The sequence below is a fragment of the Phocoena sinus genome, chromosome 19 (assembly GCF_008692025.1).
Source record: "Phocoena sinus isolate mPhoSin1 chromosome 19, mPhoSin1.pri, whole genome shotgun sequence".
NCBI lineage: Eukaryota > Metazoa > Chordata > Mammalia > Artiodactyla > Phocoenidae > Phocoena > Phocoena sinus.
In genome coordinates this window covers 17,280,219-17,307,450 of record NC_045781.1, presented here as the reverse complement: position 1 = coordinate 17,307,450, position 27,232 = coordinate 17,280,219, and the positions used below count along the sequence as shown (strand labels likewise).

General features: G+C 57.7%; 1 protein-coding gene across 1 annotated transcript in view; it reads right to left on the bottom strand.

Moving 5' to 3' along the window:
• The window catches only part of PEPD (peptidase D), a 115,145-nt gene that overhangs the window by 11,916 nt on the left and 75,997 nt on the right, over nt 1-27,232 (bottom strand). Inside the window, exons 11-13 of the mRNA XM_032614806.1 lie at nt 12,621-12,689; nt 11,086-11,163; nt 762-910 (exon numbers count right to left, since the gene is read on the bottom strand). Coding sequence (XP_032470697.1) covers nt 762-910; nt 11,086-11,163; nt 12,621-12,689 — 296 coding nt within the window. The remainder of the gene's footprint in view (nt 1-761; nt 911-11,085; nt 11,164-12,620; nt 12,690-27,232) is intronic.

Below are 27,232 nucleotides of genomic sequence, written 5' to 3'. Positions count from 1 at the left end.
CCCTGAAGGGGGCAGCTGCAGAGGACCCCTCACGATCAGCACCTGGCCCGCAATAACTGGCCACGGGGCCGCGGAGGCCAAGAACCGAGCCATCAGATTCTGGGCCCAAAAGGGGCCACACACTGGGGCCTTACAGTCTGGGGGCTCAGGATCTTTTCTTCTTTTTCTCTTTGTAAAAAAAAAAAGCTCCACGGAGGGATACAAATCCGACTGCCACAGTGCCCGATTTCCGCACGAACTCAGAGCCCAGCCCTCAAGCCCTGTCACGCCAGGTGCTCAGATGGCCCCGCAACCTCCTCTCACCATTCCCCCAATACCGGAGAGACATTCAGCTCCCGCCAACCCAGCCGCAGCCGGCAGCCGCGAACGAGGGTGCTCCACGTGCAACCAGAGGCCGGTGTCCAAGCTGCCAAGCCCTCTCTGGAACAGACTCTGCTTTGGGACAGGGCAGAGGACATGCTGACATCCCAGTGGCCAGTGTGGCAAGGAAGATGTGCAGGTGGAGGTCGGATGGGATGCGGGGTGACCTTGGGATGAGCTCCCCGATCCCCAGCTCTGTCCCTGCTTGGTGGTCAGACCCCTTTCCCAGGAAGGACGCTGGGGACCCGCCAGCGTCTGGAGCCTTGCTGGCTGAGCACGAGAGGGGGCGACAGATGCAGGTCGCAGAGCGCGGGACCTGCTTCTCCGAGGTGCCCTGCCCCCTGGCCATCTGCATCCCCACGCCAGGTGGTCCTCCCTGCAGGCCCCGCCCCTGCCCTCACCTGGCTTCATGGCGCTCATGACGGCCCGGCAGCTCCGCAGCACCGCCTCATAGATGGCCTTCTGGTCCAGGGTGAACTTGCCGTTGGCGGGAAAGGAGCACGTGATGTCCGAAGCGAAGCAGTAATACTCACCGCCCATGTCGAAAACGCTGCAGGAGGAGTGGGGCATGAGGCCAGGGGGACACTCAGGGGCACCCGTCCCCTCCAACCACGCTCCCCTCCCGCCCGGCGCCCAAGGCCGCTGAGCCTGAGCCTTCTTGCAAGGTGGCCGGTGCAGGCAGCAGCTTGGGGCCCTCCGACCCTGCTGTCTCCTCATGGTACACGAGCGGCCAAGGAACCACGGGGCGTCCCAGGAGACCTCCAACTCCAGAGCAGGAAGGCTGGGGGCACTGGGGCTGCCCACACACCTCCCCTCACAGCCTCTGCTGGCCAGGCCTCTGGATGCCCCGCTGTGGGGAGGGGGAGGGGCGGAGATGTCCCCAGGCCCCCGCCTGCCACCTGGCCTCCACAAGGGCATTCTGACAGACCCTCCCAGGGCCACCCGGCACCCAGCATGGGGCACAGCTGCAGGCCACGAGGCAATGCTCATGGGAGCTGGACGGGTCCTTGGGACAGGTGCACCCGCCTGACAGAAGACGTGGGCTGAGCCGCAGTGCCTGCTTCTTGCAGGCCCCAGTGTCCTAGTGAAAACCCAGCCGACAGCTCTGCTCCAGCTCTGGGGTCCCCTTGGCCAGAGAAGCGTGGCCCTCTCCCCACTGGGGTGGGACAGTGTGCTCTCCCAGGGCCCGGCTGGCCAAGTCCCCGACTCGGGGGCCATGTGGCCCCCAGCATCTCCAGGTGACAGAGTGGAGACCAGGAGGCACAGAAGGTGGGAGTAGAGAGGGGGAGGAAAGAAGAAGCCGGAGCTGGGAGCACGAGCCAGCAGAGGCAGGACGGTGCTGGGACAGGCAGGCAGGCTGCTGAGTCAGGAGGACGGGCCAGCTGAGCCTGCCCTCTGGACACCCCGTGACAGGGCCCCGGGGCAGCAGGGCTGGGAGGGAGAGGAGGGAGCCTCGCTCCCACACCCTTGCGGCCTGACCACGCGCTCACACCCTTTACTGGTCAAGGACGGGTGAGAATCCTGCCCTACGCATCCTCCACGGTGAGATAAGACAAAATAAGTGAGGGGCTGCTGGGTCCAAGCCTGGCTCCCACTGGGTCACCCACGCTGAGGGGAGTGGGGTGCCCAGACTGAGCGGCCTCCACATCCTGTCCCACCCCAGCAGGCTGCTCGACTGCAGGCACAGAGCAGGGACCCACCAGCCCCCTGACCCCAACACGGGGTCAGGGCCAAGTCAGGATGCTGACAGTGACAGAACCGACAGAGGGACATCAGTCCAGTCTCAGGCCTGGACCCCTGCGGTGTCTTCAGGACCAGGTGGGGTAGAAGCGGTGAGGTCTGTCCTCTCTGTGCCTGGCTCTGCCCCTTGGGGGGCAGTCTGCAGCCGCACAAATCCTGGCAAGTCTGAGCCCGGGGTGGGGGGTGGGGGGCAGAGCCACGCCTTCCATGACAAGGGCTTCTCACCCAAACCCAAATTCTAATGGTAAACACGATGGCTCAACCAACATTCCAGAAGCTGCCTGTGTGCCTGTCTCTGGGGACCCCTACCCCCAGCAACTGGCCCTACAAGTGGAGCAAGGAGTTGGGCCACGCGGCCTGACAGCAGCACCGGGGACACCACAAGAAACAGACTTCTAAAGGAAAAACACGAATGCTCGGGATCCGCAGACGCCCTGCTGGAATCCAAAGTCCCCAGTCGGGCACTTTTTAATCTCCTGTCTTTTTCTGATTGCAAAACACCATAAACAGTGTCAATAGTGCAAAAAGCATCAGATAACAACTCAGGTGATTCTCAGAGGGCGGGGGAAGAGCCCCACTGGCATGGCAGGGGAGACTTCGCGTTGGGTCAAAGTCACAGACGCTGGGGGACCCTGCCTGGGGCAGGCCAACGGAAGGGGGACTTGGGCCTCACTTGAGGGGACCCGCCCAGGCCCGGTGTGGGAACCGAGGACCAAATGTCGAGAAGCCCTGAGCAGACATGCCCAGGCATCTGCTCTCCAGGATGCTCCAGATGCACCAGGGTGTTAGGGCTGACGGCTGTCTGCAGCCTTACTCCTGCCCGGGGCACATCCCCGCTCCCCTCCCGCCCCCTTCCCAGCTGGCCAGGAGGGTGGGGCGTATCTTAGCCCTAAACTGCAGGGAAACTGAGGCTCTGAACACTGGTCCAGCAAAGTCCCAAGTCGATGGTTAGCAGTTCAGAGCCCAGGGATGGGCTCTCCTGTCCTGGCTCTGGCCCTCAGCCTTCAGGGCCTCAGCTTCCCCACTTTTAAAACGCGGACGCCACCACTGCTGCATGTTCACGTCCGCCAGGGCCAGCATGCAGACAGGCCTGGGGAGTGGAACCGCATGGGGCCACGGCCTAGCTTCACCCGGGGAGCAGAGCATTCTCACTTGGGCTCCTCAGATGCAACAAAGGAAAATCGTCTGTGGTTTGTTGATTCAGAAGGCCCAGGAATGGCCTCAGCAGACAGGACAGAGCCAGGGGCGTGGGGACATGGATTTCTGGGGGCCACCACATCAGAGGGCAACCTGTAGCAGCGCCCCCGGCAGAAATTTCTATCGGACTGTGCAGATCTCAAACAAAAACAGAAATTAAACTATTTAAAAAGCCAGGAAGCCCACAGGAGCAGGCCAAACACTGGAGTCACCCAGAGCAGTGAAAACAGGACTCTTCCCCAGGACAGACGAGACTCCTGACCAAGTTCTCAGAAACAAAAATGTGGGAAGGTGGGTGCCTGGAGTTCCTCAGCCAGTCTGGCTTTATTGTTCAGGTTCTAGAAAACTTCAGCTGTCTTTTTTGTTTTAAAATCATCCGCTTTCTGGAGAAGGAAGTGTACACCCAGCTGGCCAGCTCCATCCTGCCCAGCGACGCTCAGGCATGGGGCTGACGTCTATTTTTGTGCTCTCAGTTCCCTATCTTTTTTCGCCTTTTTTTTTTTTTTTTTTAAATCCCCCTCAGAGTTCCTACATGTATAAGTTATTCAGATTTTAAGCCATTCTGGAATCCAGGGATGAAAGCCATCGCCTTTTATAAATCATCTCCTCTGTGTCCACTCCATCCGTCCTCTGAATGCACGCTGATGATGGAGAATTCGCTCATACTTTGGCTCAACCGAGAACGCCGGATCTGTCCTCCCCGGCTGCCTGGGGACACCCACCGGGGACCTTACCATCTCTGGCCGAGTGAACGCGTGTGATAATCTAAGCCATCTGGGGAGATATTACACATCTCCGAGCAATATGCTGGCGTCTCAATCCTCACATGTGTTCATCTGGTTCTATTTCTGGCTCAGACGAGAGGTTCTGTCTTCCGCTGGCTCCTCCTGGGCAGCTTCAGGCCCGGGCTACCTGCCACCATTGGCCCACCCAGGCCCTCCTCAGTCCCCCTGGCTCCACCGCAGGCAGAAGGCCTACGAGACGGTTCGGCCAGTGACGTGAGGCCTGGGGAGGGTTTGGGGGAAATGCTGCAGTGTTTATACGAGGGCCGCTGTGTACACAGGCTGCAGCTTCACTTTAAGCTCCAGGGCCGTCGCCTCGCTCTCAGCTACCTCCCACCCCCGATAAGGCATTGCGCATACATGCGTGTGTGTATGCACTAACTCAATGACCTATCCGTCACAGTCACAGCATTCCAGACCCCAACTTGCAACTGCCTCAGTCTGCGTTCCAGACCAGGCTGGGGGATTTCTGAGCTGCGGGAAACTCCTGCTTCCCTCCAGACCTCAGCATGAGACAGAGAGGGAGGCGTACTGGTCACTTTCCCGTTCATGTGCCGCAGGCCAGACAAGACCCAAGGGCCACCCACTGGCTCCCAGCCAGACCTCTGGTGCAATGCCGAGCCCCAGGTGTGGCCCGCGGGGCAAAGGCCACCACTCGGAGCCCTGGAGGCTCCCTCCGTACCACAGGCTGACTCACCAAGCTGCTCTCTCCCCAGAGAGACTGCCTTCTGGGCATCCCTGTTCCCCAACCCAGTCACGGGACAGCTGTTCCTGTGGGGCCCAGGCAGACAGGGAAGTCACCGAGGCAACCAGCTCCAGGACCCCCAGAGCCAGCAATCCCCAGCACACACGGTGACAAAAGCAGGCACGTGCTGTGGGCCTCCTGTGTCCGGATGGAACTGTTGTTACCTTTCTACAGATGACATGGGGAGAAGCAGAGCACCAGTGAGGGCTGCGTCCCCAGGAAGGACATTACTCGGTACCGGTCTGACCTATTTCTGGGACACAGCGGGCGCCCACCCGGGGCTGGCTGCTGCCACAGCACAGCGGGGCGAGGGCTAGGCGTCAGGGCAGTGGCCTCCGCGGGGGAGGCAGTGAGTCGGTGTCACGCGCACAGCACATGCTTCGTTCCACTTTTTGGTAAGTAGTGTCCCATGGTATCTGCGAGCACCCGGGCTGTCTGGACTGGTGCTTTCACACTGTGAGTCGTGACATCAACTGTGTGGGATACAGGGAAGGAGCATAAACAGACAACACAGAACGGACAGAAACCCCGTGGTGAGGGTGCCTGGTTACCATCTAGGCATGTCTGTCCCCCTGGTCCTGGGTTATAACGTAAAGGCTGCTTCAACCTGGACGGCAGGTTGAAGGCCACGGCCACTGGTCTGGACAGATGGCTGACCAGGGCCTGTGCCCTCCTGAGAGTGTTCTCTTGCCCCCAGGACTGGGGCATGTCCTTAAGACCATCCAATCCTCAGGAGGGGGCTGCCTGGTGACAGCTGCGTTGTCCTCTGAGGAGACAGCCAGGCGGGTGCGGGCGGGGTGGGGGTGCGTCTGGGCTGGACCTGGCATCAGGAAGCTGGGCCTAGAGGTGACACTCATTCCCTAAAGCTGACCGAGGCCTCAGGCACCTCAGGCACCAGGACAACGGGGGCTTGGGGACACCTCAATGTGGCCTCTCTGCCAGCTGGGGAGGAGCCCTAGGCATGACTCGCCCCTCCGTGGGCAGCAGCACACAGATGCCGGAAAGACATCAGACCAAGTGGCCCCCAGGAGTGGGCAGGATCGTCCCATCCCTGCCTCAGATGCCAAGGGGGCTGCCGGGACCCTGGGTGAGCAGCGGGCACCCCGCAGCCCGCAGGGGTCGGGGTGGGATGTCAATGACGGAGACACAGGCTGTCGTCCTGGGCACCATGTGACGGAGGGGGTGAGTCGGGGCCACGCTTCCCAAGCAGTTTAAACTAACATCTAGTCCACACCAAACCTGTGGGACGAACAGGGAACTAACTCAAGAGAAGGGCAGGGAGAACCCGGCCGGTAGTGGTGCCAGTGGCAGGAGGAGGGTGGCCAGGAGGGGAGAGAGCTGCCCCAGCCGCGCCCCATCGTGGGCCTGGCTCCTCCTCTGTGGCAGGAAAGGACGGGGCAGCCCGGGCAGCCCTGCAGACAGTGTCTGACACCACCTCAACTCGGGGAGCAGCGGCACACACCACCCTCAGGCCAGCGACACTTCGGGTGTCTTCCGGGGCCTCCCTGGGAGGAAATGAGTAGCCCTTATTTCTCTGGGCTTCGGTCCAGGAGTGCTGTGTCAGCCCTCCGCCAGTCAGCAGGGCAAAGCCGGGGCTTCAGGCTGACCATCATCGGGGCAAGGAGACAGAAGGGTCCCTCGTCCCACTACAGGGAAGGAGAGGAAATGACACAGGCTGGCTGCTGAGGGATGCGCTGGGACAGGCGTCTGTCCCCCCCACTAACCGAGCTGGCCGCCCCCCTCCCACGCCCCAGGACACAGAGACCACAGCCAGCAGAGATGAGCCCGGCAAGCACGTCCTGAGGCAACGCTGCCCTCTTCTGGCCAGTGCTGGGAGGTCCGGCTCGCCACCCACCAGCCACCTGCTGTCTGCCGCTGGACAACCCAGGCCGGGGCATCCTTCGACTGGGGCAGCTAGAAGGTTCTGATAGGGGCCACAGGGCACGCTACCCCAGGGACCACTCCTCCGCCACCTGATCAGATGGTGGGAGAGGGAGGAGGTGGCAGGTGAGAAGCGGTGTCCCAGCTGTTTTCCAAATCAGACCCCACTGGACGCAGACCCTGGACCCTCCCTACCTCTGCCCCCTGGGGTATGCCTGCTGGGCCCAGAGGAGGTGGGGAGTCTAGTGCAAGAGTGCATCCAACTCTGGGTGCACTACTTCCTTGGGGACTTAAACGTGGACAGTGGCGCTCCCTGGTGGCCCACGGGCAGGGCACCAGCCCTTGGCGCTTCTACCCACCTTTGGAGACTCTGGTTTCCAAAGCCCAGGCTGGTTCTGGGAAGAGAGGGCAGTGCGTGAGGACTCAGAGGACCGCCACCCCAGCCACTCTTGTGCGCACAGGGTCAGGACTGATTTGGTGGTGAGGGGTTCTCCTGGGGCCCCCACCCAGGAAGGGCCTTCGATGACGTTCGACACCGTCCCGTGTGAGCTCGGCAAGAGCATTAATTAGAAGCGCGCGGCACTCTCGTTACCCTGTTTTAGAAGGTCTGCTTGCTTTTGCCTTAAAATGAAAACAGCAGCTAACGGCTTCTCTAGGACAGCAACTTGGTGAAAGGGCTCATGGTGAACCCCGAGGGCCACAGCAGGAAAGGGCTCTCAGAGGCAACAGCAAAGCCCCGAGAGGCCCCACAAGAGGCCTTGTGCCTCTGAACCAGCCAAGAGGGGAGGAACGTGGGGACCTGAGGCCACGTCAAAGTCCAGTTCCCCACGCCGGGATCCATGCAGAGCAAGCGGGCCAGCATCCAGCCGAGGTAAATGGCGGGGGCTGGCGTGGTGCGAGGAGTGGTCCCCCAAGTCCTCTTCTCAGCTCTCGGGTGACGCGTCTGATGTGGAGTAAGAACCAGCGCGTCTAACTTATGGGGCCCCGATTTCCCGGCCCAGCTCCCGGGAGGCGCCTGGTTTCAGAAGGACAGAGGAGTAGACGGTGGCCCTGGCCGGCTACATGCTCCACCTGGCATGCGCCTCGAGGACAGTTTGGGGGCTGAAAACACAGAGCAGGCAACCACGTGACCAGAGAGCTGTCTGAATACACTGGGCCCGGCACACGCTCTGCTGATGGCTCTCGCCTCCAGTCTCCGTCCTGGAACCAGCTGCTGGAAGGCGGGCCTCAGGGGCACACGTGCGCTGCTGGCTCTGGGGATGTCGCCGTGTTGCAGCTCTCTCCTGCCAGGAGCCACCTGTGCCGGGCTCCACACTCAACGTTTTGCCCTCACTATCCCAGTCCTCAGAGCTGGGTGCTGTCTCTCCCCTAACGATGGATGGAGAAACTGAGGCTCAGAGGGGTGGCCATTCAGCTAGGGAGGGGGAGGGCAGGGACTTGAACTGGGGACCTTCTGTGTTCATCATCACACGTCTGGGACCAGAGGGAGAGGGATGGGAAGGGCTGGCTGCCCCCTCGGCATCTACTCCTCACTTTCTCCAGCAGAGTCTGACTGTCCTGGACCAGCTCCGGCCCCCAAACAGCCCCACTCCTAAATGTTAAACTATCTCTGGGGCATTTTCACCCGACATCAAGGAACTGAGACGCAGAGCGTACCACCCGATGGGCACCTGGAAAACAGTCATGGCTCTGGGCGACGCTCAGCTTCAGGAAAAATTCTGCACCATGCTTATATTTTGGTTTTGTACCTTATGATGAAGTGCTGTGAATTTTATGTTGGGATAACAGAGTGCTCTATTATTTACCAAACACAGTAGGCGCTTGGCAGATCAATTTCAATAAAACAATGGATTATAAATGCCGCCAGCAACCTGGCAGTAGCAGTAATCAACAAAACATGTTGTTCTAAATGCTGCATAAAAAATTGACTATAATAAACTCATAATTATTCTACTGGCTACATTTCAGAGTTAGCACTAGAAAAATAAAATCACCAGCTTGGGCTTGGCATTAACATCCGTGGGATTCCCTGGATCACTCCTGTCTCTAAAGCTGCAACCAAGAGACACAGGTGCCACACACTGCCCAGGAGGGTCGAGGCCACAGCGTCTGGACGTGTGGAGGAGGCCTGCTGCATGGCACCCCTGGTCAGCCGGGCCCCACCGCGCCAAGGGCCCCCGGAGCCAGCCTCTCACAGCGGGAGGACTGTCATAGGACACATAAAGAGAAGAGAGGAGAAGCAGTCCTTTCCTCTGGGCCGTGCCAAACTCACAGAGAAGAAAGACTCAGAGCCACGTGGCCCTGCTGCAGAACTCTCCGACAGGGACAGCTGGGGCCTGCTGGTATGGCTCAGGTCTGCCTCTGCCTGGGGACTGGGTTTCCACATCCTGGCCCAGCCAGAAGGAGCCGCAGAGTCAAAAGCATTAGGAAAGGTTCTAGGAAGTGTGAGTCCCTGAAGACACCAGGCGATCTTCCTTTGGGGCCACCAAAGGGAAGGACCCCCCCCCCCCCGCCACTTTCCTTAGTCTCCAGCTGAGTCAAGCCGGAGGCAGCCGACCCCATCCCCAAATCCTCTGGCTCTGCACCTGGACGCTCCTGTGTCTCAGTGACCTTGCCTACATGTTGCGGGGGCGGGGGGAGTGAGGGGAGGGGGAGACACCCACTTCATGGGATCAAGGTGAGCAAATCTACATAAAGAGCTGTCCCTGGCACCAGGCACAGGGGAGAACCCTGTCAAAGTTGCTGCACGCCCTTGGCCCCTATGCCAGGAAGGGCATTAGACACTCTGGGGGTGGGGGTGGGGGTTGCAGTGAGCGGCAGTGGTCTCTGTGTCCACATTGGGTGTCCCCCTCTGCGTGCTCCCGTCCCTGTCCTGCTGACCCAGGCCCCTGAGAGAGCGTGTGTCCACCCAGCACTTGTGGTCCCAACGTGTCCCTGTTGCTGCCCAGTGCAGTGCCAAGTGCTGTGTGCTATCTCCACGTGCCAAGTGCTGTGTGCTATCTCCACCGACAGCAAGTAAACTGAGGCTCAGAGTGGGAATTAAGAGGCTTTGTTTCCTCCCAGAAGGCTGAGCTGGGCTCCTGCCAACAGGGGCCAGGGCCAGAACATCCATCCAGCTCCTGACACTGGGTGAGTGGACACCGCAGCCAGTGGGTGCCTGGTGCACCCTGCAGCAGGGGCACCCTGAACTTGGGCGGGTTTCTGAAAACACTGGGCAGTGACAGCTCAGAAGCAGGCATCCCTTGGCTCACATCCCCCGGTGGCTGTGGGCCAGGGAACCCCGTGTGCGGCCTTCCCCACTCCCTGCGTGAGGCTGGTTCCTGGCCAGTGTTGCAGGCAGGACCGGAATGCCAGCTCGGGGATGGAGCCTAGCAGGGCACATGTACGACCCGAGAGGGGGCACGGCACTGGCGGGAAGCAGTGCAATGGAGCCTGGCTCAGGTGCCTCAGCAACAGGAGGGAAAGGCACCAAAGGACCAGGTGCAACAGTGCGCACCCCTCCTGCCCTCATCTGCGGGTCGGTGACCACAGCAAGATGTCTGCAGGCCAAGACAGGTGGTCCCGTGGGGCTGGTGGCCTCTGGACGGCTCTCGGGAGCCCTTGGCAGCCTGGACTGGCTCTGCCCGACATCTGGGTGGTGGAGAGAACAGGCGGGCAGTGAGAGTGCCCGTGAGCGGAGGACAGGGCCGGTCCAGGTCACTGAGGCGCCCACAGGCCCCTGCCAAGGCCAGAGCGCCTACCCAAGAGAGGGGCGCATACGCCCAGCATGAGCCCTACACACTGGGGTCTGGGAGCAGGGTCTGCGACTCCGCCTGCTGGGCACAGTCCATCGGAGGGCTGGAGGCTGTGGGTCCTGCCCACGTCTACTTAGTCACGGCTCCGTGGGGAGCAGGGAGCACATCACACTATGCTCAGCAAAGCCCTGCCAACAGCCTTGAGGGCCAAGCACCACCTCTGACCTCCGCTCGTGCCAAGGAGTCTTGAGGCAGGAGCCGGCAGGTTCAGAGGGCGGGGGACTCCCTAGGGGTCTTCTCCGCTCCGAACTGAGATGCCCACCCTCCCAGCACCAAGCCAGAGAAGTGAGCGTGGTGGGCGCTGGGAGACGGCACAGGCCCTCCTCTGAGGTGGTACCTCACCCGCACAACACGGGGCCCCCGCTCCCCTCTCTCGGGGCCTCCTCGGTCCTGGAGAGGAGGCCACGTGTAGGCCAAAGCCTTGGCAGAGAAGTCTGGACCCAGAGCAACGGGGGGACCTCACCGTGGTCAGCATTGTCAGGGTGGGACCAAGAGGCCGTGGTCAGCCACCTCTGGGGTTGAGGCCCACCGCAGCCGCGCCGTTCACATGCAGAACCAGGGCAGCTTGCGGGCTGGCGTCACTCACCACATGTCTCCGTCCTGGATGGTCTTGTCGTTGGGGGCCCCGGCGTGTCCGTAGTGCAGCACGGCCGAGTTCTCACCACTGCAGAGTACCAGGGGGAGGTCAACAGCCCATCCTCATCCAGCAGGCCCCGGGCGCTAGCACCCCAACTCCCTGCCCCAAGGGCAGTACTGTCCACTTTGCAGCAGGGGCCCAGGGCCGCTGGACCAGGTCCACAACCTGAGGTGGGGGTGAGGGGCAAGGTGGCCCTGGCCTATTGCAGTCACACAGCTCTTGGCCAACCTCTGGGCTCACGGCAGTGGCACTGGCAGCGCTCCCTTGGCTGAGGCTGTTCGGGTAGGTGGCCTTGGCGCTGGGGATTGGGCCTGATGTGGGAGCGAGGGCCTGCGGGCCCAGGTAAGGGACTCCAAAGAAGCCCTTATTTCCTGGTGACTAGCGGAGAGGGGAGGCCCAGTGGGAAGGGCCGGGCTGTGTCAGGGGGCCGCCGTGGAGGTCTGCCAGGCCAGGGCCACAGACGGTGAGCCAGTGGCACCTCGCCCCTCTGCTTGAGAACACTTCCCTAATGAGCGATGCCTTTAAGAAAAAAAAAAAACTTTTAAGTCTGTCGAAAGGGAAAAAAAAACCCCACTGGGTGTAATATTTATGGTCCTGTTTGGGAGTCTTAGGAATCATAAAAGTAGAAATAATGATTTTTCTCTCTCTCCGCCAGAGAAGAACATTTCCAAGGACTGAGATTTTCACATGTATTATTCATGTGCTGAGGATGTGCAGAGCAGCAGAGCTGCCGGCTCCATCCTGGCTGGACAGGGGCCAGACCCTCTGACCCAAGGGGAGAGCACAAGACTAGATGGGGTGAGCCTGGGGGACGAGGGGGCCGCCCACACCCAGGACGTGCCCCTCAAAGCCACACAGCAGTGCAAGCTCACGGCCGTGAGCTGCCCCTATACTCGTGGTCATTTCTACCCTGTGCCTCCAAAGCACACCCGGCCAAGTGCGGGTGACACACAGGATGTACACAGAGCCCCCGCCCCCAGCCACAACGTGCCACACACAAACACGCCTACCGTGACACCCTGCACGACAGAGCCCCAGACCCACCCACGGCTGTGCTGTTCCCCACACGGCCACACACACGCAAAACCACAGCCTCCGGCACTGATCCAGCTCCTTCTGCCCCGCCGGCACACAGAAGCTGCCATAGCCTGAGGTCACGGTCCGGTCCCCCATGCTGGGAGCGTGCCTGTGTGGAGGGGGCGAGGAAGACCAGCCCCACGAGAAGCAGCCAGCTGGAGACGGGAAGGGAGGGCACGGCAGCGGGCAGGCCGGCTCCCCTCCTCACCTGGCACTGCCCAGGACGGGCAGAAGCAACCTCTGCTCCCAGAGCCTTAGGAGGGGAGAGCGACTTCTAAGGCTTAGGTGGGCACTGCCTCGGGCATAGGAACAACAGGTGCGTTTAAGCTGGGAGGACGGTGGGGTCCCCTCGCCTTCCCTAACCTCCTCCCGTGATCATTCCCACGCGGCCCAGGAGGCGCGCTTACCTGCCACAGATGCAGGTGTAGGAGCTGTGGCGCATGCCGCCCCGGGAGAAGCAGTAGTGCTCGAAGAGGCTGCGGGGGAAGGAAGACATGTCAGAGTAGAGTCACCGGAGCATGCACGCCCCCCGCCCCCGTGCAAATCTTCAGCCCAGGCCCTGCTCAGCTGCGCCTGCAGGAAGGCCTGAACTCCCCAGCGTGGATCTGTGGCTGGTAGCCTGTAGTCCACAGGCCACTGAAGCACAGAGATCAGCGTGGAGGGGGGACAAGGCTGGAAGGGCTCGCCACTTCCAGTGCCACGGCGCTGCCCAGCCTTTCAGGCCCATCAGGAAGACAGCCCTGGTCCTGCAGGGAGATGGGCTAGGGCAGGGGCCACCTGCCTCTGCAGGGCGGGAGGGGGCGTCTCCCTGTGACTCCCCTTCTCCAGTGGCCACATCCTCCCACACGAGGAGGGGCTGGATGCACAGCCAGGGAGGGACGAGAGCTCTCCCAGCCCCAGTGCTGGACTCACCCAGGCCCTGAGCCTGGGCCCAGGGAGGGGCGCAGGGAAAGGAGAGCAGGAGCCACTGGGCTCTGGCCTAGAGGACAGGGTTGAGGGGCAGGTCCGTGTGCAGGTAGAGAAAGGCAGGGTCTGGGGGCAGGCCCCGCTTTTCCCTACTTGTGCCAAGTAACAAACCGGCTGGCCCCCTGGACGAGCTCCCACCTGGAGCAGGGGAGGCCAGGAGAAGGTCTAGAGGGAAAGGCGAGACCTCAGACCAGGTCGCCGGTAGCCCACCCTTAGGCTGAGCCCAGACAGAGACAGAGCCAGGGGAGGCCTCCAGGAGCTCAGAGGTCAGCAGAGCCTGGCAAGCCCCGGGGTGTGACAGAGGTCAGAGGATGAGCCACTGCCACATCAACACCATACGAGCAGTGCTGAACCCTCGGGAGACCACACTGCCAACAGCTCTGGAGATGCCAGGACCCTGCTCCTCCCCCCACCATACACTGCAGGACCTGGGGGATGGGAGGTCATCTGGGCGTGGGACTCGGCGCTCCAAGGCCCCGGCCTCTGCAGAACCCAGCCGGGGAGGGGGGCAACGGTGGGGGCCTGCCCTCACCCCCTCCCTGAGGCCTGGGCAAGAGCTCGGGCCCAGCCTTCCGGATGGCCTTGGTTGAGAAGCAGGTCCAGGTGGACCCCACCCTACCCACTGACCGCCAGGGCAGGGATGGCCGACCACAGGGCTGTGCTCAGAACAGCAAGGCTGCCCGTGGGCACACGAAGTGGCGATCCTGCCCTGCGTGTTCTAGGCCTGTTTTAGAGCACGTCTGTGCGGAGGAGTCTAACCTTCCAGGCGCTATAAACACAAATTATGCATAATTGTTATGGTTCGGTATTAAGGAGTTCTCATGCACGAACAGTTCTGCTATCTTCAATCAGCTTTCAGACTTGCTTTACGAATCCCACAGAGTAACTGGGTATCTGCAAGTGAAATATTTCCTCCTCACAAAGGATTTCAGGAACCGCCCAGGGAGGTGAGGAAAGCCACGTAGGGCATCAGCTGCCCCCGTATTCGTGGCGGGAGCGCTCAGGCGGCTGCCCCCAACTTCAGCCTCAGTCTCTCCGAGGCCACAGGACGGCCAGGCCAAGTCAGGGCCCTGAGGCGGCTCCACACCGCCCACCCAGACAATGGGGCCTCAGACCCTGGGACTCCACACAGCAGCCCACGGTGAGTGGGGGATGCCGACGGGCCACGGAGCCACAGGGCTCCCTGAGCCTTGGGGGGACGATGCCCTGCCCAGACAGAAGCAGGGCTCTGGGGGGAGCCGCCACTCTCCAGGTGACGGGGACAGCAGGGGACAGGCAGAGGGGCGGTGAATGAACAAATCAGAAGGTTCAGCCTGGGGAAACGGGGTGGCATCGGTTCCCCCACCTGCAGCCAGTCTCAGAAGCAGGTGTTTCCCTAACCCGTAACCTACGCAGTAGAAACAGCCTTCATCGCATGCCTTGGCTTCTAAGGAAAAAGCCTTTGGAAGGCATGACTCACAGAAGCACCAGACTAAGGAACGGCCCACCCAGTTTTCACCTGCAAACTGCAGCGCGGATTACCTGTCAGCCACATGAAGCCACACCCCCAAGGAAGAGCTGGAAAGAGGAGGGGAAACGCCACACGCTGGAAAGTCACTCTCCCTGAAAAGGGTTTAAGTCCTTCAAGCTGGACTTCAGCATCTGATTTTGTTTCAAAGGAACCTGTCTGACATGATACAAGAACAAACTGATGCTCTAGTGGCATAACACGTGGACTCGACGGGCTGCGTTTTTTGCTCACACACCTCAAGGGCCCCTCTCCCTGGGACCTCAGCCTTGGGCCGTGGACACGTAAAGGCGCCCAAGTTCTGGGGCAAGTGTAGTGGCCCAGGACCCTGGGTCTGACATATTTCTGATTCTCAAGGCATGGGGAGTTAAGGATGCTCCAAACTGGGGCCACAGGCTCGACGTGAGGCTCCCGCACAGCCCGGTCAGAGCTCGGCAAGAACAGGCGTGGAGGACAGACCGCAGCAGCAGAGGTGCCCCATTCCCACTGGATGGCTCACAGACCAGGCAGCAACGGGAGGACACTTCATAAAGACCCACTAGACCTTTACGGAGAATAAGGCAAACTGTGAACCAGGTGAGGGTCCAGCTGACGCATAGCCTGAGGGGCTGACTACTGATGACACACGTCTATGGCCGAATTTGGCTGCGAGCTACCCATCAGCCCCTTGGGAGCCACAATGAGATGAAGGTAGAGAATGCAGCTAAAAGCCTTCCCACCCCCAACACTCAGAGGTGCTGATTAAAAGTCATAAGCAGAGCCACACCCGCAGGACAAAAGCAAAGTGTGGCCAGAAGAGACAACGAAGCTGCTGGTCTTGCTAACCTGGAGGCCTTGGCATTCGCTGCCGTGTGGGGACGGTGAGAAGGCCCCGGACAAACCAGAGGTAGGGGGCCAGAACTGAGAGCCCTCCCCAACATAAAGCTGGGGGCTGGGCAGGGATGCACAGCCTTGGAGAAAATTCACCAGCACCGCAGGAGGCAACCAGGAAGCTTCCCGGGCTCCGGGAAAAAAATGATGAACGTTCCCTCAGAATTCGCAGCATAGGTCTGTCCTCCACGGGGTTCAGGTTCAAGTGTGAACGACCTGTATGGTTTGGAAACGCCGAAGCCAGGAAACTAACAAAAAACTTGCTCCCTGACTGGTGATACCTGGAGCCAAACTGAGCGGTCACACTCTCCACCCAGGCAGGAGAGCCGCGATCTGCCACAGTCCCTGCATGTGCACACACACGTACGGACACACGTGCAGGTACATATACACATATATATACACACCCCACACACACTGAAGATGAACTCGCAGTGTGAGAATAGTCCACAAGCGCTGTCAGACACAGCAAGCAGCAGGCCAGACCCTCCCAGGACTTCTGATAGAAGAACCATCCGATCGACACTATAAACACATATTAGATAATTAAGACCTAAAAGTACAGTATGAAAACACAGCAGGCAGATTTTACAGTCACGACAGAACTGCTAGAAATGACTGGTCTATCCATAAGAGGGCAGCAGTCAGAAGGACAGGCAGCAGTGCCCGCAGCCCCCGAGACCAGCCCCGCCTGCCCTTTCAGACAGTCGGACTCTCACGTGCAGTGCGAGGGTCAGGTGGGCCTAACCACCCCAGCTTCTTCCTGGTCACCTGGACGGAGCGTGGGTGGGGGGCACTCCGACCAGGCACATGGCCCACAGCCTCCCCAGGCAGCAGGAGGGGCTTCCTGACGAGCAGAGGGAAGGGCAGGGTCTGCCCAAAGCCCTGCTACCCGCCTTGCGGTGGTCCCTGAAGCTCCCCGGCATGGCCATCCCCCTAACACTCTTGCCTATAAATTTTTCCCAAGCAAGACACTGGTAGAAAATGCTTTGTATCCAGGCATAAATGAGAACCTTTAAATAACCTGGGAGAGTCTGTGCTGTGAATAACGACGTCGATGGGGTTCCTGTAGCGACAGTGTGGCAGGCCCATCCGTCGGTGCCTGGAGAGGGGTTAACAGGGCAGGGACAGCAGATTCCAAGGCCCAGATCTCCAGGGACAGTACCGCTGGGACTCCCCAGGTGCCCGCAAATCCAGCCCATGGAGCCTTCCTGGCCGCATGGCTTAGCTTCTGCCCTCTGAGGTGTATCATCTGATGAGGAGACAGCCACAGCCCTGCACAAAATGCAGCAGCTGCCCAAGATTACGGCAGAAGGGCTGCCCCAGGCAGCAAGGGTCGCCCAACTCTCAGGGTGAGCATGAGTGCCAGCAGATGGGGCCAGACAGGGAGGTCAGGGGCTGTGGGTGGCATCAGGCACCTCATGCCCTCCCAGGTTGGGCCTCGAGGCACGTCCGGTTCCCAGGAGGCCGAGCCAGGAACAGGAGCGTGCAAGAGAAGATGGGCATGGTGGTGGAGGCCACCTGGGTGAGCAGAGGGTCTAGGAGGGCAGGCGGTTAGGACACAGGGTTACGAAGGCGGGCAGGGCCAGAGCGTGAGGGCCTTCTTGCAGGAGGGAGGTACCGGGACTCGGTGGTAGACCGGGGGGGCTGCCCTGTCCCCCTCCTTCCCCAGGCCCCCTGGTGAAGAAAGACGCAGAGCACTCCAGGGAGCCACCACGGAGAGGCTCCGAGCATGTTTTAAAAGAGCAAGTAGCATTCACACGGAATGACATCAAGAAGGGACGGATTTAAAGCCTTGGATAAACCCAGAAATGCATTATTAACAAAACCGGTGCTCAGAGAACAGCTTCGTGGCCCAGCCTGCACCGATGCAGTGCCACCAGGGACAAAGGACCACCTGCAACCCTGGCCGGATGGGGCCTGCTGCCGCCTTCTCTCCCAGGACCTCCCACAGGCCTGGCCAGCGAGAAAGACCCAACAGCTACCTGCAGCGTTTGGCGTTTAGGACCATCCTTCAGGGGAGGAGAGGGTTTCCTACTTTACTGATGAGGAAACTGCACGTCAGTGTGGTGACGTGCTGTGGTCAGGAAAGCCCTCAAAAGAGTCCCTTTGAGCCTGGGGTCCACGCAGGGTTTCTGACCCCGATGCCTCTAAACCTCGCGTCTGTCAGCGGTGGGGGCACTTGGCGGGGCAAGGCTCTCTGTTCCCCAAACACCAGTGGTGGATGATGCTGTGCTATGCCTTCCAGGGCCCTGGACTCTAGTCTGTGCATGGGGCCCAGACTGAGCGGGAACGGGTCTGCCAGGACAAATGGCCCACCGATCCCAGGGACGGTGCACCAGGCCAGCCTGTGGAAAGCAGGAGCTGGTGCTCCAGGAGGGGCCGCTGGGGTGCAGAGATCCTGGAAGGGGAAAGCTCGCCTGCCAGAGGCAAGGGCAGCGTAAAGACGGCGGTGGTCAGGGCATGAGGAGAGGCAGTGCCAGGGAGAAGCCACTCTCTCTCTCCGCGAGGGCGGCCTTATCAAGGTATGAGATAATTAGCATTTTAATTGGATACTTGGGAATTCTGAATTGCCTATCTTGTATGAGGCATAACTGAGGACATAACATGACATTCAATTAACAAATATTCCCCTTTATTCTTGACGTGCTCGATTAGGTGGAGTTCCTGAGTTCCTCGGTATCAATTCTGGGATAAAGCACTACATCCTTTCAGCTGGCAAAGCCCTGGCCGCATCAGACTGCTAATGAACTTCAGCCATGTGTGTGTGTGTGTGTGTGTGTGTGTGTGTGTGTGTGTGTGTGTGTGCGCGCGTGTGTGTGTGTGTATGGAAGAGATTTTAGAAATTTTCTACACAGAGGAAAAAAAATTAAAACCATCCATAATCTTATCTCCTAGAAACAATCTCTACCAAATATTTTGTTGAACGTCCTTCCAGACAATATTTTTAGTGCATAAACACAGATTTTTAAAATAATAATTAACTAAACTTTTAAAAAGTCACCTCTTGACTGAAGTCTGACATACATACAGAAAAGGACCAGAATCCTAAGGGCTCGGCACAATGGCCTGTCACAAAGTGAGCATCTCTGTGCCCAGAGGCCCCTCCCTGTCAGTCTTCCTGCCCACGGGGAGCCTGACTTCCAAGACCACAGGTTAGATTTGCCTGTTTTTGAACTTGATGTAAATGGAATAAAAAACCAAGACCTCTTTGAGTCTGGCTTCTCCCACTGCTCCACATCACGCTGGTGAGCCACCCCCCACGGTGGGTCACTGTCATTTGTTCCTTCTCAGCGCTGGCAGTGTTCCGCCGGGTGAGTGTGTCCCAGTCTTCTGGTGGTGAGCGTGCCTGCTGTTTCCGGATTGTAGCTATCATGAATAGTGCTGCCGAGGACCTTGTGCAGTCTTCAAGGGCATGTGCACACACGTCCCCCACCGAGCACGTAGCCGGGAGTGGAAATGCTATGTGTCGCTGGATTCTGCGTAGGTTCAGCTTTAGCAGATAAAGCCAATCTTTCCAGGTAACTGGATCTATGTATTCACTGGCCTCTTCCACTTCATACCTGTGCGTGGGGCCCAATTGAGGTGAAGAGGTTCTGCAAGGACCAATGGCCCCACCCAGCCTGGGATGAGGGCCGGAACGTGCCAGGGAAGCTTCCTTCTAAAGCAAGAACGTTGTTCCCTGTCAACAGATACGTGTTTCCACCATGCCCAGAATCTGACACTTCTCCCCACTGCCTGCTCCTGGTGCAGGCCACCATCTTCTCTTAAAGATGGTGACAGTGGGGCTTCCCTGGTGGTGCAGTGGTTGAGAGTCCGCCTGCCGATGCAGGGGACACGGGTTCGTGCCCCGGTCTGGGAAGATCCCACATGCCGCAGAGCGGCTGGGCCCATGAGCCATGGCCGTTGAGCCTGCGCGTCCGGAGCCTGTGCTCCGCAACGGGAGAGACCACAACAGTGAGAGGCCTGCGTATCGCAAAAAAAAAAAAAAAAAAAAAAAAGATGGTGACGGTGCCTGGTCGACGGTGACCGTGGTGGAGCTGGCTCCCCTGCTTCAGTCCTCATCTCCCTACAGAGTGTGCTCCTTTAAAAATGTACGTAGGCCCCCAGGACTCCTCTGTTCAAACCCTGCCTTCCCATGAGCAGACTGCCTCCCTCTTGTTCCCCCATCTTCTCTCACTTCCCAATCTGCCTCCTTGCTACTCATGGGACCACCAGCCAAGCTCCCACCTCAGGGCCACCAGATGAGCCCTGTTCTCTCTGCCTGGAACGTCTGTCCCACAGGTCCACAGCTTGCTCTCTCTCCTTCGGGCTTCTCCTTCATGTTTCCTACTCGAGGACACCTGTCCTGAGCCCCCTGGGTAAAGAATACTCCTTCACCAATATACGACCTATTATCCATCCCCCCATCCATCCATCCATCCATCCTTCCATCCATCCATCCATCCTTCCTTCCATCCCCCCATCCATCCATCCATCCTCTCTCACTTCCCATTAGGCTGGGTTTTGTCTATTCTGTTCACCGCAGAATCCCCAGGGCCTGGAATAGTGCCTGGCACACAGGAAGTTTTCAGTACATCTGTGAAGTGACGGAATAAGTAAATGGTTGCATGAGCAGGACCACAGCCTATAATTTACCTAACCGATTTCACACTGTTAGATATCTAGGTTGCTTCCACCTCCGTGTTACGATGGACACCCGTGGCCATATGCCTTTTCACTATCTTCGGGCTAGATTCCTAGAAGGAGAATTCCTGAGCAGCTGCAGTTTTGAGCCTCAGGGCGTGTTCTGCCAAAAGGACCCCAGAAAGCTCATGAGGATTTTCAGGGTCCTGAGACGCGTACCATGGGGCCTGTTTGCCACTGGACTGTGAATCTGGTAGGCAAAACAAAAAGGATTTCGTTGTCTCATTAACTGGCAAGTTTGGACATGTTTCTTCCTTTCTGAATGGCCTGCTTCTATTTTAGAAAACTGAATGTTCATCTTTTCCTCACTGATCTTTAAGGGATTTATCTATGAAAGATACTAGCTAATGGTTTTGACCGTCACCTACGTGGCAAGCGGCCGGCCTGTTCTGACCCTCTCCAGCTCCTTCTTTGTCCGGAAAAAGAACGGGGTGCCTGGGTCAGGAGCTGCAGACACAGGCAGAGCATTACTGGTGCCCAGGATGGTGACGACACACAGGAGGATGAAACCTGGATCCCACAGCACATGGCTCAAGTGGGAAATTCTAGATCTGTAGATCCAGACCTCTTTGGGGCTGGCACTCTCCAGCAAGTGAGAGGCCCCAGCTTTGGAAGGCCCTGGAAGAACCATGTAAACACAGGGACAATTTGCCAACTGTTCTCTGCCTTCCTCAGAGACCGACAGCTGCTCTCATCTGACCCCATCTAACTAGTTCCTGCCGATGTCAACAAGAACACCTTTCTCGGCCCCAAACCCAAACTCCCCCTTTAAAAATGCACCAGGTCGCCCTAGGCATCAGCCAGGGAGGACCAAACTGCAGGACCAGGAAGGGGTGGAGGGAGATAATCCTGGTTCACCACGATCTAGAGCCTACTTTCCCTCCAAGGGATGCCAGCACCCCCTCCTCCCCTCCCCGGGAAGGTGCAGGGCAGGGAAGCCCATACACAGGGAGTCTTCTTGGGGAGTGGAGGGAAGGGATTTTCTTTGAGCTAGTGTTTCCCAAAGCATGACATGGGTGGATGAGATGACATTATGGGACGGGGTACACTGATAAACGTGTGTGATGCATTAGGTATTTATTTTAAAGTCACCCTCCTACAAATTATACTGGGTTTCACTCGTGACAGGAACACAAAGCTTTCTTTTAAAATATATCTCAAGAAAAAAGTAAAGAAACTATTAAGCAAATAATACAAGGATTTGGCAGAAGTTCTCTGAAGAAAAGCCTGTTTTCAGTTCTGGGTGAGAGGACAGTCCAGAAGCTCCCCGTGCCCAGACGTCCCCCAAACCTGCCGGTCTTTGGAAAACAGCTGGTGTGAGGACTCCAAGAGAACCTAGGCTCTTTCCAGTGCCCCCACCTGCTCCTGTCCCCAGCTCAGCAGCCTTGGACACCAGGCTAGTGTGGGCCCCGGGGACAAAGGACAAATGGGCCCTCTGTCCTTAGCACCGGGGATGCCGAGGGGTCTCAGGGAACAAAGCCACCCCCAGCAAACCTAGCTGCCGAGGGCCTCGGACAAGCAGATGCCAAGCTCTTAACCACGATGCTCTGTTCCCCTACCAAGTGTAGGCGAGTGAGAGCTTCCCTTTAGCCCAGAATCCTGGCTGGAGTCTCGCTTGGCAATGTTTCTACCTTCCTTTATTTAATAGCTCCTCATAAGGCCGGGGCACTGACAGAGCCTGGTCAGGGCAATGACCGTCTGTCTGGGGCTCTGGGATCTCGGGACCACTGAGTACAGCACCGCGGGTGCCTGGCAGCTGCCCTACTCCACCCTGGGGTATCCTTGGGGGTACCACCTGCTACAACATTCCCTACTCCATGAGTTCCCCTCCCATCCCCAGTGGAAGAAACAAAACCTGGAATCTTCCACCTAACAGGTGCTTCCTAAATGCTAATCCTGCAGGAGACAAGGGCCCCGGATTCCACCCAGTGCAGGCAGGACAGGATGACTAACCCTTATTCCTGAATTTCTCTGGGCTTTCCTTTCCGAATCCCTCTAGGGTGTTGTGTTTTGTTTCTACAGAGCCCAGTGCTACTTTATTTCCAAACATCGAATTCCTTTCTCAGCCTTATAATCTTAAAATATTTCACAAAAGTGTCATATCAGAGAGAACTTTCTTTGGAAAGCACCATTTTATATCACTGCCTTTCTAACGTGGCAGTCCCAAGCACTGGTTCCCTCTCCCCAGGCCGGCTCCGGCTCTGGGCAGTCCCCCGTGGCCCTCATCTTCCAAGGGGCTGAGCCGCAGCTGGGCCCCGGCTTACTCTGGTTCTTCTTCTGGTCTCGTGTCCACATCCTCCCTCCCAGCTGCCCTCGGCTCAAGGCTCTGAGGGGAGAGGAGAAGCAGGGGGGCCCAAGCCAGGCCCACCTGCACACAAAACCCCTCTAGGTGTGTTAATTAAGCACAGGGCACCGAAGGACAGGGAACCGCTCATCCGGGCAGTAAGTGTACAGCAGCAGGCCGGGGTCACCCCGAGGCTGGAGGGACCCAGGGAGCTGCGTCCCTGCAGCCCAGGATTGCAGGCCACCTGCAGGAAGCGAGAACCATGGGTGCTTCACCAGGCAACCGCTACCCCGGGTTCCTGCGACATGATGTCTCTTCTTTGAGAAGGCTCTCCCAAGGCCCCAGGAGCCACAAAGCCCAGGTCGAAGTCAAAACAGCGGTGGATGGAGGCCCAGACACTGTCCGACAAGGCCTGGGGACCCTTGGTGGAAACGGCCCTTCCCACCCTGCGCGTGGCTGTGCTTTTTGGCAGCATATCGGCTGTTTGGTGTGAGCTGCCGAAGACCCCTCTTCTAATGAGCTTTCCCATCCTCACTCACGACTCCAAACGTTATTTAGTCACAGTCGGCTGAAGAAACAACAGAGGACTCCACTTATCACTTTGAAGTCGTCATCCACTAAAGACGATAAATGGGGGTTGCACTCATGCTGCCCTGGAGAAAGATCAGCCCTGAAAAGAGGAGGTGCTGCCGGTGCGGACACTCTGCAAGCACGGAGCGGGGGCGTAGAGGGAGGCTTGGCCTGGCCAGTGGCGTCTCCAGCACGGCGGGGGCTGCGTCGGTGCTCCCGCGGGAACTTAGCAGTGGGGCCTCAGCCGAGGTTCAGCGCGGCGAGGACACGGTCGGAGAATGATGCCACCTTCCATCGCCACAGCGCTCCCCACTGCCCCCAAGCTGCTGCAGGATGTCCACTCTGGGTCCAAGGGGACGGGAGAGGTGATTTAAGAATTCACTCCCATGCTCTGAACCTTTCTCCAACAGACACCCAGAGTTGCAGGGCAGGCTCCTAAAAGTACGCCTCTAACCCCCATGAATTAAATATTTTGGTAACTTAAACCTACTTATCAACATCTAATTAATAAGGTCTAAGTCCTCTGATGACAGGGTGATTAAATTGTTTTTGAAATAATCCATTTTTAATTAAAATGCTACCCTCTGTTGGTTTCTGGATAGATTCAAAAGAAAGCCTTAACAGATGTCTTGTTTTAAAATGCACATTATATAAAGCCAATAATTAGAAGAATTCATGCTTTTAATTATATTTTAATAATTCTTTGCCTGTTGATGCGAAGTTAAACCATCTTTCTTCATGGTACTAACGCTGCTAACAAAGCCAGCAGACAAGTGGCAGGAATTCTTCTGGGTGTGAAATCCCATTTCAGGGAGCAAAGGTACTTGCAGGAACTCCTCGTCCTCGTCCTGGCAGATGGCAATCTAATTACAGCGAACTGCCTGGTCCGGAAGTGCTCGCCCGGGCTCCCGGCCTGTGACAGCTACACTCCAAGGCGGACACACCAGTTACGTGATGAGGGCCTGGGTTTCCCCTTCTGCTGTGTAGCCATCAGGCGAAAAGTCCCTTGACTTCTCCACTCCCCTCCCTGCACACCCTGCAAGCATCTCACCAGTGACCTGCGGGAACAACCGAATCACCTGCAAAAATTCAGAAAGCTACAAAACACAGTGAGGACTTAGAGGATGAGAAGAGGGGGCCACCCCGAGAGGTGTGCTTTCCCACCTGCCACGCTGACCACTGCAGGGGGCACGGCACCCTCATACTAGTCAGTGTGCCCTGAGCTCTCCCTCCCAGGCTCCACCTCCAGCACCACCCACTGCCAGCACCCTATCAGGTCCCCTCTACCCAGGACCACTGCGGTCACCTCCTCATGGCTCCCGCCAGGCAACCTGGCTACCCTGCTAGCCTTACGCAGGTCCCCTTAGGGCCCACTCGGTAGCCTCCCCCTCCTCTCCCCATCGAACAGTTCTTCACAGGTGAGGCCCCTTCCTCCCCACTTCCTCCCCACCCTCTCTCTCTCTCTCCTCTCTCTCTCTCTCTCTCTCTCACACACACACACACCACACACACACACACAGCCTTACGCCCTGCCTGTCTAGGCGGAGCCCCAGGTGGAGACCTGGCCGTGTGCTCACCACTCAACTTCCTCCTTCTGGGCACATTTTTCAGGCTCCCTGCAGTTAGGCTGGGACCAGGGGACTGGCTCTCGCCAATGGGAGTACAAGGGGAAGGGACGTGTTGCTGCTTCTCAGCAAGACTTTTAAGTGGTGTATGTTCTCTGTGCTTTCTCTCTCCCCTCTCAAAGGGGGCAGCATTGGGCAATGAAGCAGCCCCTCCCCGTGTTTGGAGGCGAGACACGGGGGCCCACTCAGACTGTAACATGAGCCAGAAATAAGCGTCCCTGGGCTGAGCCACGAGATCTGGGGTTTTGTGTTACGGCGGCAAAGGAGATCCGGTATGCTGACTAAACACACACAGGAGATTAGAATACGGTAAAGGTTGAAATTATCAGTCAGTTGGGGTAAAGACATTATTCCAAAGACAGGGATCGACCACTCATTTCAAGAGGGCAAAAGTCCTTGCTCGCTCACCACTTTAAATGCACTTTAGATGAGAGTTAACAGCTTAAAAATGAAATCACATGGATACGTGGATAGGCTATATTATACATACCAGCATCAAAATATTTTGTAACCGTACAGAAGATATTTTTTAAAAGAAAATCATAAAGTAGAAGAAAACATAACGCAAATAAGTGAATTGTATTGAGGGCTAGAAACGGTCTATGTAACTATGCAAAAGCATAAACTATAGAAGAAAGGCTCAATTTGACTATTATATTTTACACTTCCTGTATATCAAATTGGGAAAAATATTTGACCAACAGAACTGTAACATGAAGAGCCCTAATTATAAAGTGTTCTTGTAGATCAGTAAGTCAGCCTACACATGTCAAGAGCAAATTGTGCCAAGGACAGACAAGCCACGAAGGCAAATGCCCAGGAAACACCTGTAAGAGAAGTTTAACCTCGCCAGTAGACAAAGAAGTACAACAAAGGTGGGATATTACTTTTCCCTTACCAGACTGGTAAAGATGATTAATAATAAAAAATCGTACTTAATTAACTTTACTGTTTGAGTGGGCCCACAGGCACTATGGATGTATATGTGTGTGTGTGTTTGTGTGTGGTGTGTGTGTGTGTGTGTGTGTTTGTCCGGCTCAGTAGCTGAGAACTCGGTTTCTGGAGAGAGGCCACCTGGCTCCTCTAAGACCCATCTGTCCACCATGGGATCTTGGGCAGTCCCCTTAAAGCCTTCCTGGCTCTGTGTGCTATAAAGCAAAGATGCCATCCCCACCTCACGAGATTAAATGAGAAAATCCGCAGGAAGCCCGTAGTATGTGCTCACCAGACATTGACACTGACACCATACAAGCTGTGTGCGGAGAACAACTTTTAGAAGGCAGTTAGGCTTTGTGTATCAAAATCCCCCCCAGAAATTCCATTAGCAGGAATCTACCCCAAGGAGATTATCAGTTAAACACCCAAGAGGTGGATAGATAAGGCTGATCAGCACATTAGCTGTTCACAGCTGTAAAGTCAGAAACCACCCGGCCCGCCCCGGCAGAGGGCTCGACAAGTGGGATTATGGTGCAGCCCCGCAGCCACGCAGGTGCAGCGGGTCCCTGGTTCACTGACGGAAGAGATTTCCACTTCACAGAGGAGGAGGGACAACTCCGCCTAGCGTGATCCCAGCAGACCCGAGTCTGTCTGTCTGTGCCCCCAGAGAGATCCAGAACGCGACTGCTAAAGCAACAAGGATTAGTGAACTCTGCATCACAGAATATTTTTCATATCTTGTCTATAATGCTCTGTGCTGATTGAACTTTCCTGCTGGCTCACATAAATATCTTTTTATCCGAGAAAGCTGTTTTCATTTTGAAAATACTTTTTTGGAAGAAATGAAAGCTACTTGTTAAAGACCAGCTCCCCTGTAGCCAGCCTTGCCCCATTGGCTCCACCAGGCCTCTTTCCCACGTGGACAGAACCCACACCGGCCACGATCCGGGACAATGCTGCGATGCTGCCACGAGGGGTCGCTAGTGCACACCGCCCACCACCCACACTGAGAACCTCGAGAAGTCTTCAGCCTGGCTTGAGGGATCACAGTTCGAAACAAATGCTGTAGGAAGGCCCTCTGGTATGGAGTGTGAAGAGTCCAAGCCACAAAATGTCTGCTCAGCCCCGCTTCAAAGCCCACTTATCTGTCTTCTCTGGAATGGGATTCTGTCTGCGAGAGGAGGCATCCTCCTGCAGCCTAAGTTGGGGACGTCAGAGACTGGCTGGAAACAGCCTCACCTGCTTCCTCTGGCTGCCCACACCATACACACTGCCCTCCGTGACCACCCACCCCGCCCCCACCTCGGGAACTCACAGGGATTGGCCTCCCGCTGAGTGGAGGGAGCCAGAGACAGGCTGGGGCCGTACATGCAGCTCTGAAGGGCCAAATTAAGAAGCGAATTTGCCCCTGGTCCTGCTACTGGGAAGCCCCAGCTCTCCATCTCCCCTGGGAGCAGGAGGACGCTTCTCTGCCCAGGGCACTGAGCTGCTCGGTGGAAGCGAGCCTGCTACTATAAAGAGATTCAGCATGCACAGGGAAAACCCTCACCCAGACACGAGACAGCATGACATTCG